The 14708-nt window shown below is 36.7% G+C and overlaps 2 protein-coding genes across 2 annotated transcripts; both read right to left on the bottom strand.

The window, feature by feature from the left end:
• Positions 1-2366: 2366 nt before the first annotated feature.
• Positions 2367-5967, bottom strand: PBS2 (cysteine and histidine-rich domain-containing protein RAR1). Its single transcript, XM_089068981.1, has 6 exons — positions 5783-5967; positions 4735-4737; positions 4558-4640; positions 3170-3324; positions 2697-2932; positions 2367-2604 (listed from the first exon to the last, which is right to left on the bottom strand). Exons 1-6 carry the CDS (start codon positions 5870-5872, stop codon positions 2509-2511), a joined length of 663 nt encoding a protein of 220 aa, XP_088925107.1. The 5' UTR covers positions 5873-5967; the 3' UTR covers positions 2367-2508.
• An 873-nt stretch (positions 5968-6840) lies between these two features.
• Positions 6841-13056, bottom strand: KEA5 (K+ efflux antiporter 5). The gene is made up of 20 exons (XM_089066816.1): positions 12727-13056; positions 12362-12405; positions 12052-12119; positions 11857-11941; positions 11687-11748; positions 11431-11506; positions 11244-11318; positions 10645-10716; positions 10475-10558; positions 10315-10383; positions 10143-10220; positions 9949-10037; positions 9771-9867; positions 9326-9379; positions 8808-8903; positions 8044-8232; positions 7747-7824; positions 7514-7558; positions 7341-7433; positions 6841-7131 (listed from the first exon to the last, which is right to left on the bottom strand). Exons 1-20 carry the CDS (start codon positions 12947-12949, stop codon positions 7102-7104), a joined length of 1707 nt encoding a protein of 568 aa, XP_088922942.1. The 5' UTR covers positions 12950-13056; the 3' UTR covers positions 6841-7101.
• Between the last annotated feature and the right edge of the window lie 1652 nt (positions 13057-14708).

The following is a 14708-nucleotide window of genomic DNA, read 5'->3' as shown; positions in this document are numbered from 1 at the left end:
ATTATGAATGCATGATTAAATGACGAAGTCTCATGTCCGTTTTGCATGCCTAGATTTTATATGCAATAAATTAATTATTTTATGAATGTTCATTCAAAAAGAAAAGTATGTACTGTGTCTGTGTATACTGTATACATTATTTGATCTGGATTGCATGTACATTGTTTTTTATATGACAAAGATTTCAATAATGAATTCTATATTATTCAAAATGGCGTCCGATGAATCTGATAATACTCACTCAATTATTTAAGGTCCAAATGAACACAATTTGTTAAGGAAATTTTGAACCATAACACAATAAGCTACATTGAAACACCAAAACACGCACATGATACAAATTCGTTTGTGACAAAGTCACTACAAGGGGCAAACGACCCCTCTCATTTCCAATATATATACATAATTTGATTTGGCACTTATTTGTTTTAATCTATTCACTAATGTCCTTCCAAATCTCAAATTTTCCCCTAAAGATAATTCTATGACTGCGCTGCATACAGTATAATCTATTCATATGTTTTGAATATTGGAAAAAAATATGATAATTGATATAGTTATAGTTGTGTAGTTACCGTTGTAAGTTATAACAGGGCCCCCATTTAGAACTTAATTATAATGCAACTACATTGGAAATAAATGAAACTTAGGCCATTTATGTGGTTGAGCAATAATGGTCACGTTTTATTACGCATACATAAATAAATAGAATTAATTATATTAGCAAAAAAAATTTAAATGTAATTTTGACTAACATATTCCATTTACACAAGTCAATTATGGTCTATTAAAGGGCATTGTTTACTACACAAGTCAAAATTCTCTTACATCAAATAACCCACATGCATGATATGCTAACCTCAAATCACAAAGCAACATAGTAACATTCTCATTTATAAGTACATTACATTAATTAAAAGTAAATCAAAATGCAAGGATAAAATCTGTTAGCGTGCGTCAAAACTTTAATGCAGCCGCGAGCTTGTTCTTTGCACCGAGAAGCATGCCCACTTGTGCTTTCTCAAATCGAGGCAACGCATTAGGTTTGTACTTGTAAATTTGAACTCGAACAACTATCCTCATAAGCCTAATCAGTCACGTTGTTTCTTTCATCTTCTATTATCATACTATGATGCACAATCGGCACCACATTCGCACAACGTCATTGAGTTCCACGTCCTTCCTCGGGCGACAATGCTCATTATTGAAGAGTGTAATCATGGGAATATGGATATTCTTGGGGAGGGATGTTTGATTTTGAAAGGAGGAAGGGAATGGCAACATTGTGCAGGGATCGATGGAGAGAGAAGGGAGAAGACAAGCAGTCCACGTGGCGCAGGGAGAGAGGGGGGTAGACGACGACCTAACGCAGCGCTGCGATAAAAGCAAAAGGGGGCGGGGGAACAGTAGACAGCGCAGCCGCCGTCAGCTTCCTTAGGCGGGGCCCACCACCTCCACACTGCCAATTTCTTCTCTTTTCAACAAGATAGTGTCGCCTCTTCTGTCGCTTTCCTTGTCCACTCTCTCTCCTCTCCTCTCTAATCACACACATCATGGTTTATGAATAAAGTCTTTAATCACACTTATACAGGATTTGTTTAATTTCAACTACACCATACAAAAACCAATAATTTTTTTAATATTCATATAAGAGTTAATATAACCTCATATATGAAAGACATGATAATAAGGTCATTAACGCGGGCAGCAAATGGAGTCGGCCCGCAAAACTTGTGCTGCGGGGGAAGTGACGTGCGAAAATAGAACCTGGTACAATCATCCTAAAAAATGAGTTACTCGTGGTCTCTCTTTTTTAGGATGATAGTACCAGGTGAAACATTTAAAATTGATTGTCAAATAATTGCATATTTCACCAGAAAGAAGATAAATAAATAATTGCAAAAATTGTAAACTTAGCAATTTATAATTCAAAATATTATGACGCACTAATTTATTTGGCAATTTGCCTATGTATATAATTATTCTATCATTTGTCAATTTTTGCATTGAGAGTAATAAATGAGTTTGGGGATACATAGTGGGTTCCACTGGGCCTTGATGCTGATTAGAAATTAAAGAAGTGGATTGATCATTGATGATACCCATCATACAACACTCGTGACCATCCATCACACCTTACTTGCAATATCTATATAAAAATTATATTTGGATCCATTCATACACTATTTAGTCAGCCCACACCTAACATACTAAGGAATTTCCGACAATTCTCTTTCATGCTATTGAGAATAGAAAACTACTTTTCATTTACTATTCCTCTAACTTATGTATTTTTTTAGAATGGAGGTTCTACTATAAGTTCTAGGCTCATAACATCACATTTGGGTTCTAAAGATGCTCATGGATGGTTCTAGAAGCACGAGATACATTTCAACGTTTTGTCGACAACAATCATAGTTCACGAAGTATTGTTACAATCTCAATAGTTCAGGTTTTTGATTGATATTATGTAAAATAGTTCACACCTTTCGAAGAATCGAGCTTCTATCATGACGTTGGATCAGCATTGTGCCATCCCTTTGCACAAGGCGGTATGCCCATGAATTCATCAAATTCTTTGACATGAATGTCACAACATTTCCACTGCAACATGAATCATCATAAAGAAAGTCATATATGCAGCGAATGGAAATAGAGAAGTTTGGGGTTAACTATAACGGTGAAATGTATCTTACCCCTCTCATCCTGTCATGGAAGACAGCCGGCCCGGGATGATATTCACATGCTGTATCGTGATTATCCTTCTCTTTGAAACTTTTTCCACATCCCTTATTTCTGCAGGTCTGGGGTTGGTTTATATCGATAATTTTCTTGGGTTTGGGTGGTTCTGGTTCTGGTTCTTGGATATCCAGACCACTTCCATTATTTGGACTTGCTGCAGATTTTGGATTCGTTTGTTGGTTGTGTGAACCTGTTAAGAGCGAAAAACAGAAGAAACTTAAAGGATCTGGTCGTTCAGGTTTTTAATGCCAGTATAGTTTGCTGCATCGATAGACTCCAAAGCAAAACATTAGTACTCATGGCCAATCAAGAATTCTAATCTTTCTGTTTGTGTCAACGAATAAAATTAGCATCATATAATTCTTCTGGAAATCGTTTATCCTAAGCAATGGGAAAGAGGTTGATACGACAGATAGAAGAGAAATACCATGGTCGGAACAGAAGAATCCTTGGCGGCACCTAGGACAGGTATCTTTTGAAGAGGAATTAGCCAGGGGTGTTGGAACGGAAACTGGCTTCTTTTGAGCTGGAGCAGGCTTTGTGAGCACAGGTTTTTCAGTTGTATGTTTTCCTGTCTTGCAACTTCAGATATAAAAAAGAAATCAGCTTTTACTGAAGGAGATTATATACAACATATGTACCAACAAAAGTTTGCTCACACATAGTGCAACTTGTGCTAAAATAATGAGACAGAAAACTGGACTGCATAAAAACACCCATCACAGCCACCAACATATTAGTTGAGCACATCTCTAGTCTTTTGCTTTTATGTTGCTGCAGCTTCAGATATCAACAATAAAGCTTTCACCAACAAATCTAGCAACAAGCCACATACAGACACTAACCATCTTCAATCGCTTGGGTTTTAGTATTGTGCTTCAGTTTTGCATGTTTTAGGTCTCAATTATACCAGCTTCCAATGGCTTTATTAATTTCTTTTAGTTGTCAATCATGTTATTTTTATTCATCAGGCTCACATATGCTGTAGGCCTCAGCTTAGCATGGTATTTAAATAATTCCAATTTTCATTAGGAAGGGCGCAAAGATATTCTAGTCGTTAGCAGTCATTTAGCTTGTGCAGAAGGTCCTTGCGAATCATTCTGAAGACTCTTGTTATTTTCCTTTCCAGTTACACTTGTTCTTCGTGATTGAACGTTCACTACTTTTGCCTAACAATTTCCTTGACTTTAGTAGCAATGCACATATGAAAAATTGAAAACTGGAAAAGATGATCATTACCATCTTTACTTAGCAAAGGTTTCTCAGCAATCAGCATAGTTGTCTATTATTTTGCAACCTCAGATATCAACTTTTATTGAAAAACAGTAGATCAGTCACATAACAGATGACGTATATGGATAATGCTCATAGAAAGAGAGGCAGCAAAATTCTCAAGCTGGACACAACACTCTTTGAAGTAGTTAGTATTTCTATCAAGGTGAAATATTGCAAGCCGTAGAGGATTTAAAACGGTTTTAAGTGTTAGATATACTCATATACATCATATATTGGAGAGCATTAGCCTCAATCAGACAATCTATTGACAAGTTTCATGATACCAGCCAAAAGAAAAAGCTTCAAGCTTCAAATTATTTTATTGGATACCTATTTCCAAGAGCCCCTGAGTTGTCAAAATCTTTAAAGGAGCGACAAAGGAAAATCTATATGTTTACTATCATGTAGTAGCCTAATCACACTTTGAAGTGGTAAAGCAATAGCTCAAGCTCATCTATACTTGCAAAAGTTAACCCAGTTTTATAGAAATATCATAGACAATAACATCTAGTCTGGGGAAAAAAGGGAAAGAATGCATACCCAGGAATTTCCAAAAATAAACTGAAATCGTGGCTCCTTTTCTTGCAACAGCTCCATTCTTTCATCCCATCATGAAATATGGGCTGGAAGAGAGCAAATATTCCTATTAATTTCAGGAATAATGTGGCACTATTAATTGAGAGCTGATACTTTTATCAGAAAGAAAATGCAACTTACACCCTGTATTCAGATGGATGTTGCAGCATGTAACATAAGCCATGCATCAAACAATAGAATTAGTTAGTGAACCTAGAGAGTTAAAAATAACAAAAAGGAACAAATAAATGTAGGTAACATAAAAAAATAGCTTGATGACCAATTGGCAACATTGTTGTGATAAGATGAAACCAGACGGTGTTAAGCACATAAGATTGAAAATCCTGCAATCTAAAATTAAGAAAACTATGACCAGATACCCTTAACCATCTTATTTTGTGAAGAGGATACAATCTGCACAAATGATGAAACCATCACCCAACCAACAACTTCTGCTGCCAAAGCCCATCAACAAACATAACACACATAACTGATAAATCCAAAGACTACATTTATATTGTAAGTACAAGTAAGGTTCAGCAGATCAGATCGAGTCAACAAAAAAACAGAAATGATACCACATTAATGGAAAATGTGCAATGATCAAACTATGAGCCCAGATGATAACCATAATATAAGCAATGGAGGTCCAAAAGATGCTAACTGGCTAAATCAGCTAAACAATTCAAGCAGCTTTAAAGATACAGTATACTAAGTCCCACCATATGGCTCCCTTTCCGATGCAGGCAAGTCCAACACACACACACACACAAACACTAGTGTTACTAGCTCCCTGCACTTATCCACCAGGTTTACATATTCCTCTTTGGTTTAACAGCATAAATTGCCTTCCCTTAGCAATTGTTAGACTGCAATATGTGATTAAGGAAAGGAATACATCCAAATACCAGCTAACACACACACACTACTGTTACTAGCTCCCTGCATTCATCCAAACCAATTTTACAGTTTTCCTCTTTTGTTTTACAATATATACAGCCTTCCTTGAGCAGTTGTTACACTGCAATATGCAATCAAGGAAACGAATAGAGTCAAAGACCAGCTCACATACATCACCGATCGACAATATAAGTAAATCTGCGGGGGATCAAGCGCAACAATTGAAGTCTGAAGTGTTAGATCAATGGAATCATGATAATAGTAGTAACTGAGAGGGAGGGGTGCTTACAGAAGCATGAAAAGTGCAGGAGCCGTCGGGATTGTCGTCTTCGGAGAACACTGCTTCGCATCCGATTCTCTGGCATCGAACCTTCGCCATTCTCTCCGCTTTGCTAGACTCTAGCGATGTGACGAAAGAGAAAAGAGAGGAGAGAGAGAGAGAGAGAGAGGGAGAGAGTCTCCTTCAACAGTGCGATGGACGCCCCAAATGAAAACCATTTTGGAAGCAAGGCTTGGATCATCGGCCCAAATGAAAGCCCAGACTCTCAGTCATTTTTTAATGTAATATCGTTATTAAAAGCACTTTAGTATTATTCATACATATTTTATTTTAACATATGTCCTATTTAGTTATGACACGAGTTTTCAAAAATGTAAAGAAAAATGAGTTGATTAAGTTAGTGTAATATGAGTCTCACCTAAAAATACTCCATTAGTTTTATAATAAAATGTGAGTGAAATCAGTTGGTGGAATGTGGGGCCTACTTACCATCTATGGTAAAAGTGAAATAGGACTCTTATTATGGAACGAACCAAAATAACAAAACAAGACTCTTATTGTGGGACGGAGGGAGTATTAATTTTACAAATTACATAGCTTTTGTTTCTATTTTTAATTCAGCAGAGTACAAATTACTTCATCCTTCTCAACTAAGTTGAGTTGTATTCCTTTTTGAAATGTCGCAACTAAATTGAGTAATTTTCTTTTTTTGACAAAAAGTAAAACATCTAAACACTCTTACTTTATTTTATCACATACTTTACCATCTCTTTATATTTCCTACTTTATTCTTCTCTGTTATTTTTCAATTCAATTTCTTAATCTCCGTGCCTAAAAATTGTGATTCAATTTAGTTGGGACGGAGGGAGTAGAGATTATTCGAAGTTAAAGTGAAACAAACCGATTTCTGATTTTAACATGGGTTGTAAAATTAGTGTGAAAGAATATAGAAAAATTGGAGTACTAAAATAATACTCCTAACAATAATGCTAACGTAGATCAAAGGCGAATGATAGTTACGGAATGTGAGCAACACATTACTTCTCTTCTAGTGTGGAGAGAGACAATAGATCAAACTACTAGAATACACAACACAAGAGGGAAATATTTAATACTCCACTAGTACTGAATAATTGCTGAGCTAACTAAACAGAACAACTTCAAATGCTATTTCTCTAATACAAAGCTCTATATATGTACACAAAGAATGTAAGATTCTTACATCATAACTATGCTTGAATCTAATCTTGCTAGTTAGACTGTGTTTTACAACTGCTCATGCTCTGTTACTGTTAAGCTTCATGCTCGACCGGGTGCTTGCAAATGCATCACGTACTTCGAACAATTGGGATTTTATCCTGCAGATGGTGAAAACATTATAAGGAAAGGTAGGCAACCTACATCATGCAAATCAGACCAACACTCGAGCCTCGAGATTCGATGAAGTTCAGAGTTTTAACTCGCATCATCATAACTGAAGCATGATATCAGTGAACAAGATAATCACTCTGATGATCTAATTCAAGAGTATAGCGAAGTTCAGGAAAAGACGAGATAGATATGATACCTCCTTGTCAATTGCCTCTGAAGGAAACCAATGCATAAGAACCCCTAGATGCATCAAAGCAGGTATCAATTTGAATAAGATGGGAGTTGCGACCTGTGGTATAATTGATCCCATTTTAGGTCGAAGTACCTATATGTATTTTAAAGGCTGTTAGAAAATTGGAAGGTACTTACAAGACTGAGTGCTGTTGTTCCCAGAAGGAGAAGGTACATATTCCCCTGCATATTTTAAAAATTTATAATCACAATGTCATTTCTTATGTCAATTTAATCACAACAATGCTTAAAGGTGAGGACGATACGTGGTTCATCTTTATTCCATGTAAAAAAAATAATGTTTGGAGAATTTCACCACAAATGAGTGGTTACATCATATGCATACGGATATTCTAACAAAGAGAATTCACCTCAACGATATGCAGATTTGAGGCACGGCTCAAGAGAACAAACGCAAACTCTCCAATTTGTGCCAGCAATACTCCGACCTATAAATGCATGAAAGTCATACATTACACACAAACAATTGTTAATAGAAAAAAATTGGAGGGAGGATTTTTAATACTACAACACCTAAAAATGAAACAACAACCACATTCCGATTTTCAACCATGTCAAAAACAAAAGGTTGTGGTAATTGGATTTGGAGATGAAAAAAAATATGGGTTGTATTTATCTGCCCTCAAAACAGAGATTCTCATACTTACAACAAGTGATGCCTTAAGATTATAGCCAAAGGCCTTTGTGATGCCAGCAGCAACAGTTGTCTTAACTACCACAACCAGTATTACCGACACAAGCAATATATCCACATGTGCCCAGAGGAACTGCACATGTATGAGCATTCCGATGCTAGACAGAAAGAGAGCAGCAAATAAGTTACGAACCGGCTCCACCTACAAGAAATACTGATTTTAAAAGATCACGCAATGCTCATTGCCAATACCCTTGTATATTGTTATTTTGTACTACACGAAACTATCGTGTCAGATGAATGAAACTTCAATAGCAGAAAAATAACCGGCAGAGGATTATTGCTGATAAAACTATTACTACAATGTTCCTGAGCTCCCTGCTTGGTTATAGGTTCAGGGAATTCTCAAGCATAACAGTGGAATACCTTTCCATTTAACAAATGTAACAAATAATGCCATGCCATCTGATTTAGTTATTGCATATATTGACTCAGGAATCTTTTAGATCAATCTCAAAGTACTACACGACTCACCACAAGAGAAACTATGTATGGAACTAGGAAAACCCTCGTTGTTATGCATATATCGTGTTTCATAACAAAATATGGAGTGAGCAATTAAGATTTTATTAATCATAAATTTCCAAAGGCAGCAAAAGATATGGTACAAAGTACAAACACAGGCATGAATGCACAGTAAAGTTAGTGTCAGAGCTCTAGATAAGTCAAGTTGAAGATAGCAAAAGGAAAAAAGAAAATATGCCACTCCTAGAATACCTGGTTCAAGGTGTGCTGTGTAAATTCGGTGGTGGATATCATGATCCCAGCCACAAATGAACCCAATTCAAGACTGAGTCCCAGTTTGTCACTGCACTGAAATATGGAGAGCATTAGATAAGCAGGAAAAGGGATGTAATTTTATGAATATATGAGATTGACTGCACCAGCACTTATACACATAACTAATAAACATGAATTTATGAATATCTAAAATCGATGATACAGATTTTTTAAAATTTACAAATTCCACATGCTCAAACACCAAAGCCTAATTTATAAAACAGGCAACCACCAATGGTTGTTGTACTAAGTTTGAAACCAAATTTCCAGTTCTTAATGGCCTTACTCAACCTCCAAGATCCAATATTTAACTTCTCATCAACAAATCTTGAACTTAAATTTCACAGGCAGTTATTGTATTGGTATGTGAATTAGCAAAGGACAAGGCTGAAAGACAAAAAATCAAAACAAAGAACGAAAAGAGAAATCATATTATACAAAAGTGTTATACTTACCCATGCCGATATCAAGCAGAATGCCACAGTAGCCAGCTGATAGAGCTCATTTGTCTGAATATTACAGAAACAAAGTTTCATCAGTAATATAAATGGCTCCCGGTTCTCTAAACATAAAAAATTCCATAAGAACAACATGTAAAAGGGTAAAAAGCTTTTGGGGTGTTTTCTCTTTCCTTTTCTTTTCCTCATGCAAGTTATCAGACTGGAGAAAACCAAAACCGAGAACCAAGTGAAGAACATAATTATCAGGAAATGACTATATATCCAAGGCTGAAGCCAACCTAGACCTAAATTTTTATTTCTCATCTCTTTATAGTTAGTACTATCATATTAGGAAAATAATACGTCAGTTTTAGATTGTTTAGATGGGATCATTGTAAGCAGGATCGTTGATGCAATCAAATAAAAAAAAAGTTATAAAAAAACACATAAATGGAGTAACCTGGGATGATAACTGCATCATCAACTTTAAAAACCGAGGAACGAAAGACCAAGTCAATATGGAAGCCACGATGAGGTACATGGATAGAGTGAGTAGCCTTGAAGTCAACAAATACAAAATTGATTAACAAAGTGAAACATGTCCACTAGGTGTTAATAAAGAATTTATCCGGGCTTACAATTTTCCCATGGAGATCATTCCTCGGAGAAGGCCACTATTGCCACCTAGAACAGGGAGTAAAGCAAATAACAACCCCACAGCACAGTCCTATATGGTTACTCAGATAGAAAAACAATTATGTTTTACTTTATATAATGATTGGAAGTTATGTTTAAAAATCAGCACAATTTATTTATCTTAAAAGATGAGTACCTGAAAAATAAGTGTTCCAATAGTCACTTGACCATGAAGGGCATTGCTACTGTTCTGCTCAACCAGAAATTTCACCACCTGTGCAGTGTATGCCATAGCATTTCACCATTTGCATACTTGAAAATAAATTTATACTACTACTTAGACAGTTAGACTGAAAAGTCCTAGTTACCACTGCAGTGGAGGACATTGAAAGAAAACAACCAACAAATACACCCTCGGACAACTTTGCTTCACATAACTGCAAAATAAGTGAAACAACTTAATGTAACTAGTGCAAATTGATAACTCCAGACATTAAAGAAACTATTAACAGGATTCTAGAAGTGTACCAATGCAGTCATGCCACACAAGAAAATAAGAATGATTATCTGAAGCAATCCACCAAGAACAGCAACAGGACCGACAACTTTAAGCTGTCTCAACAACATACAATAGGAAACTCAGAGAAACAATATCTTAAAATATGTAGCTGCAGATAAAGGATCAAGCACGGGGATACCTTTGCTAAAGAGAACTCAAGTCCCAAACCAAATAGAAGAAATACAACACCAAACTGTGCAACAGTCTCAACCTGAACAGCCAATGGAACAAGGTTGAAATCAAATAAAGCCACGAAATATTGAAATAAATATAATAAATAAAATAACAAAATGTGCAAGATAAATAGCTGAGTTCGATTTCTAAAACCACATAGATATGACTTGAAACCTTTAACCACTGAACGTGGAAGATGACCAATACGTAGTCAACTTTATGATTCAAATGCAGGGATGAATGAAATATTCATGTAACTAATAGCCAGAGATATTCTTACATTATAGGAGTATATTTGAAGTGTTGATTTTCAATATCAAATATTGAGACAAAAGATCAAGAAAAATATTTGTAAGACAAACATATATTCCATCAAGCAACTACTAAAATTCATGTTAATGTTGGAACAATAAACACGGAAGCATGTACTTAACTACTTTTATATCTAATTCCTCTACTATCAGAAACAACCTCGAACTTAGCAGAAACATTCTTTTATACTTTCCAAACCAAAGAAACATCTCAGCATCAAAAGGAAAACTAAAACATCAGAGGATAACACACCTGCACCATCTCACTTATAAATTTCAGACCACCAGGTCCAATAATTGATCCAGCAAGAAGATAGCCAACAATGACCTAAAGCAAATAGCCGAATAATAGGATACTTCAACTCTTTTGGAGGATAGCCAAAATTTAGGATAAAAGATCCCACAAAGCATGAAGAGTGCAATGAACAGCAAGTACAGACCGGTTGTCCTAAACAGGAAAAGATTATTCCCCCAGTGGCAGCAGAGACTATCACAACCACCAAATCTGAAATTAGCCTACAAAATACAACATTTAAAATGCTAGGACATCATAATCTCCTCAAGTTAAATATAGAAATTTGGAAAACGAAATATGTAAATATATATTTATATATTTCATAAATTGTTTTCAATAGTGGCTGGACAAAAGAAAAGTATAACATGAATCAATGTATAAAGTTCCATAAAAAAGTTTACCTGAAATCTACTTGAAGCACTGGGTACTTTGATTTCTTGTTTGACATCACAAACACATTATCCTACAATCGAAAAACTTAATCAGGAAGGCCTTATAAGTTAATATAAACGTCTCAGTGAATCTGCTGCATGAGTTCCCTTTTCATTTATTGAAAGGGATTGGGTCTCACCTTTCTGTCTATCAGAGTTTCCACATCATCAGGATCTTCAGTTTCAAGAGAAAAGACATCTTGAAATTGAAAAGGTTTGGTACCACTGTCGAATGAGTGTAAAGGAAAAATTGCGATGATATGGTTAAATTTTTGCATTTTGCAACAAAATTGGAAAGGAAATAAATACGAATGAAATTAATCATCAGTCCTTACTTAGCCTCAGTACTCTCATTTTTCTTTATCTTCTCATGGGTGATTTTAGCAACAGTCTCCAATTCAGCCTGTCATAAATTGTAAAAGTGATTCTAGAGGAAAAGATATTGGAAGAAAATAAATTCAACCCAACAATATGTAGTTATTAGAGGACAAACATCCAAAAACAAAATGTAGGTGAGAAGTATCACCCATTGTTACGATCAATAAGGAGACAGAATCAAAAGATCTATGACGGATGGCGTAAACTAGAGTTTGCTGGTATATAGGAGTGGATGTGGATGCAACTCAATAAAACAGATATATATACCTGCTGATCTGCCACACTGCTGTTGAAACTGCTTTCCCCAGAACCTTTAGGAAGAATGAAAAGGAAATGACACCACTATTATGATGAACAGAAGTCCAGATAGGAAAATATGAATTCAGAATTTAATTACATTCTAGGGCTTGCTATGCTGAACAATCTATGATAAAGATCATGTTAGCTTTCGTTGCTAAATGGGGAAAGTAGCTATCTACCTCTGAATAGCGATTTAACTAAAATAATCAGCTCTATTCCACCTAAATCTACTAAGAAAGTTGAACGCAATCTGACCTAATTTGTGTAAACATAGCAACTCCAATCCAATTTTACAACAAAAACATAAAAGAAAAGGAAAAAAATGAGCTAACTTTCAGGTTTATCAGTCTCTGAGAACTCTTTCTCCAGCACACGATCAAACATCTTGGCGATGCTAGCGTCTCCATCTTCCGTGGTCGTCGAATTATGAATTAGATCGCCGAAGAATTCATCCCTGATTTCTTGCTTCGATCTAGCCGAGTAACTTGATTCAGCGCAGAAAATGAGAATTAACGGAATCATGATTAGGATTCCACGATCCTTCCATATCCCCATTGCCCTGAAAACTGAATTTTCAGCAGAAATTTGGGATCTTGGAAATGATGAGAAAGGGGGAATTGATGACTTTAAATGGTGGTTTAGTTTTTTTGATAGAATGGCGCGAATAGATTATGTTATTTCTAGTTTTGGCATTCTCGATTGACAAAATATTGTGTTTAGTAATTTAGTTATTACAATTTCTTATATTTTTGCGATTATATCAATTGTTGTGATTTTATTTGATGCATTTATGGTAATGTTTTTACGTGTATAATGTGATGTTGTAAATTTGAAAAAATCATGATATTTGACTGTGAATTAAATGGGGGAGAAATATAAGTAATATCATTATTTATTAATGGAAAAAATGCCATTTGAAAAAATAGATGTGTATACACAAAAAAAAAGTCTCAAATTAACTTCTCCTTCAACTCGCCAATAGAGATCTTATTGGTCTGACCAAAACTTTGTTTAACTTCACACACGTTTCATTCTTGCAGAAAGTTCAAACTCCAAGCACAAAGGCTCCTCACATTTCGCTCTGACAGTATTATTTGGGTGTTCAATCAGGATACGCGATGATCGTTAAGAGCATCCGCAGTGGTGAAGAGCCGCTGCTTGTCCATCCGTGCCAGCGGCACGGCGCTGCTCTTAACTAAGAGCACGTCCGTGCCGCTAAGCAGCACACGTGGCGTCGCCTTATTCGCTAACGGCATAGCCGTTGGCTTATTTAATTTTCTTTTAAATGCGAAATTAATTAAAAAAAAATGTTTTTAAATAAAAAAAAATATTTTTCCACTTCTCAAAAAAATATATGCGTTTTCTATCCACTTTTAATTTATTTTTCAATTTTTTTCCCCCAAAATTCACATTTTCATCTATAAATACCCCCACTTCAATACAAAAAAAATAGCATTCTCATCTATTCTATCATCATCTACATTCTCTCATCTTTTTTCCTCATACTCTCTCATCTAAATTCCCACCACACAACACAATGTCCGGCTCCGGCGATCACCCCTCCGGCAATCGCGGTTGGAACCACAATTAGTTCGACTCCGAGGCCGGATTTAGTCCGGAAACGCAATTTACGGCCCCTCCTCAAACCCAAGGTTCGCAAGCTCCGGGTGGCTACCGTCCTTACCCGGTGCACGACCTAAACGCCTCCGGGTTCGGGTGGGCACCCGAACCCGGACCGGGAGGGGGCAGCAGCTCTACTCCTACTCCTACTTCTGTTCCTACTCCTACTCCTCCTGTTCGTGGCACCCGCATCCCATACACTCCGGGTGAGATGATTGCGATGTTCAAAGCCTACGTGGCAGTCTCCGAAGATCCGGACGTCGGCACGAACCAAACCGAGGATACGTATTGGTGGCGCATCACTCGCCTCTACAATGAAACCCGGCCGGGGGAACCATCTATCGCAATGATAGTATGGTGCGCAATTGCCTCTTCAGATGCAACGAGGCATCGGTAAGTTCCAGGGGTATTACCTCCAGGAAGAGCGGTCGGCGGGGAGCGGCACGAGCGAGCTCGACATCATCACTCCTGCCTTGGCGACCTACCAACGCATGGAGTTCAAAGCGTTCAAGTACCTCGATTGTTGGCAGGAGGGGCGCCTACATCCGAAGTATAGGGGCGGCATAGTAGCATCCTCCTCCAGCTCCTCTAGCAAACGGTCGAGGTCGGTAGCCCTATCCGATGGCGCCTCCGATATTGTGGCTACCCAGCTTGCCGGAACTAACTTGGGTAGCCCCGACGCTGGCCCGAGCAG

This window comes from Salvia hispanica, chromosome 3 (assembly GCF_029641045.1).
Source record: "Salvia hispanica isolate PSC_SH4W2 chromosome 3, Shi_PSC_v1, whole genome shotgun sequence".
NCBI lineage: Eukaryota > Viridiplantae > Streptophyta > Magnoliopsida > Lamiales > Lamiaceae > Salvia > Salvia hispanica.
This window is presented reverse-complemented; position numbering and strand designations above follow the sequence as displayed.

What these genes read in the sequence shown, in the direction of transcription:
- PBS2 (XM_089068981.1), bottom strand. Translation starts at nt 5,872, where the DNA reads ATGGCGAAGGTTCGATGCCAGAGAATCGGATGCGAAGCAGTGTTCTCC. An exon ending in ATTCTTCTGTTCCGACCATG is followed by an intron (nt 2,933 to 3,169) that starts GTATTTCTCTTC and finishes CGCTCTTAACAG; the next exon opens with GTTCACACAACCAACAAACG. An exon ending in TCCATGACAGGATGAGAGGG is followed by an intron (nt 2,605 to 2,696) that starts GTAAGATACATT and finishes TTCATGTTGCAG; the next exon opens with TGGAAATGTTGTGACATTCA.
- KEA5 (XM_089066816.1), bottom strand. Translation starts at nt 12,949, where the DNA reads ATGGGGATATGGAAGGATCGTGGAATCCTAATCATGATTCCGTTAATT. An exon ending in TTGGAACACTTATTTTTCAG is followed by an intron (nt 10,038 to 10,142) that starts GTACTCATCTTT and finishes GTAACCATATAG; the next exon opens with GACTGTGCTGTGGGGTTGTT. An exon ending in CACAGCACACCTTGAACCAG is followed by an intron (nt 8,233 to 8,807) that starts GTATTCTAGGAG and finishes TATTTCTTGTAG; the next exon opens with GTGGAGCCGGTTCGTAACTT.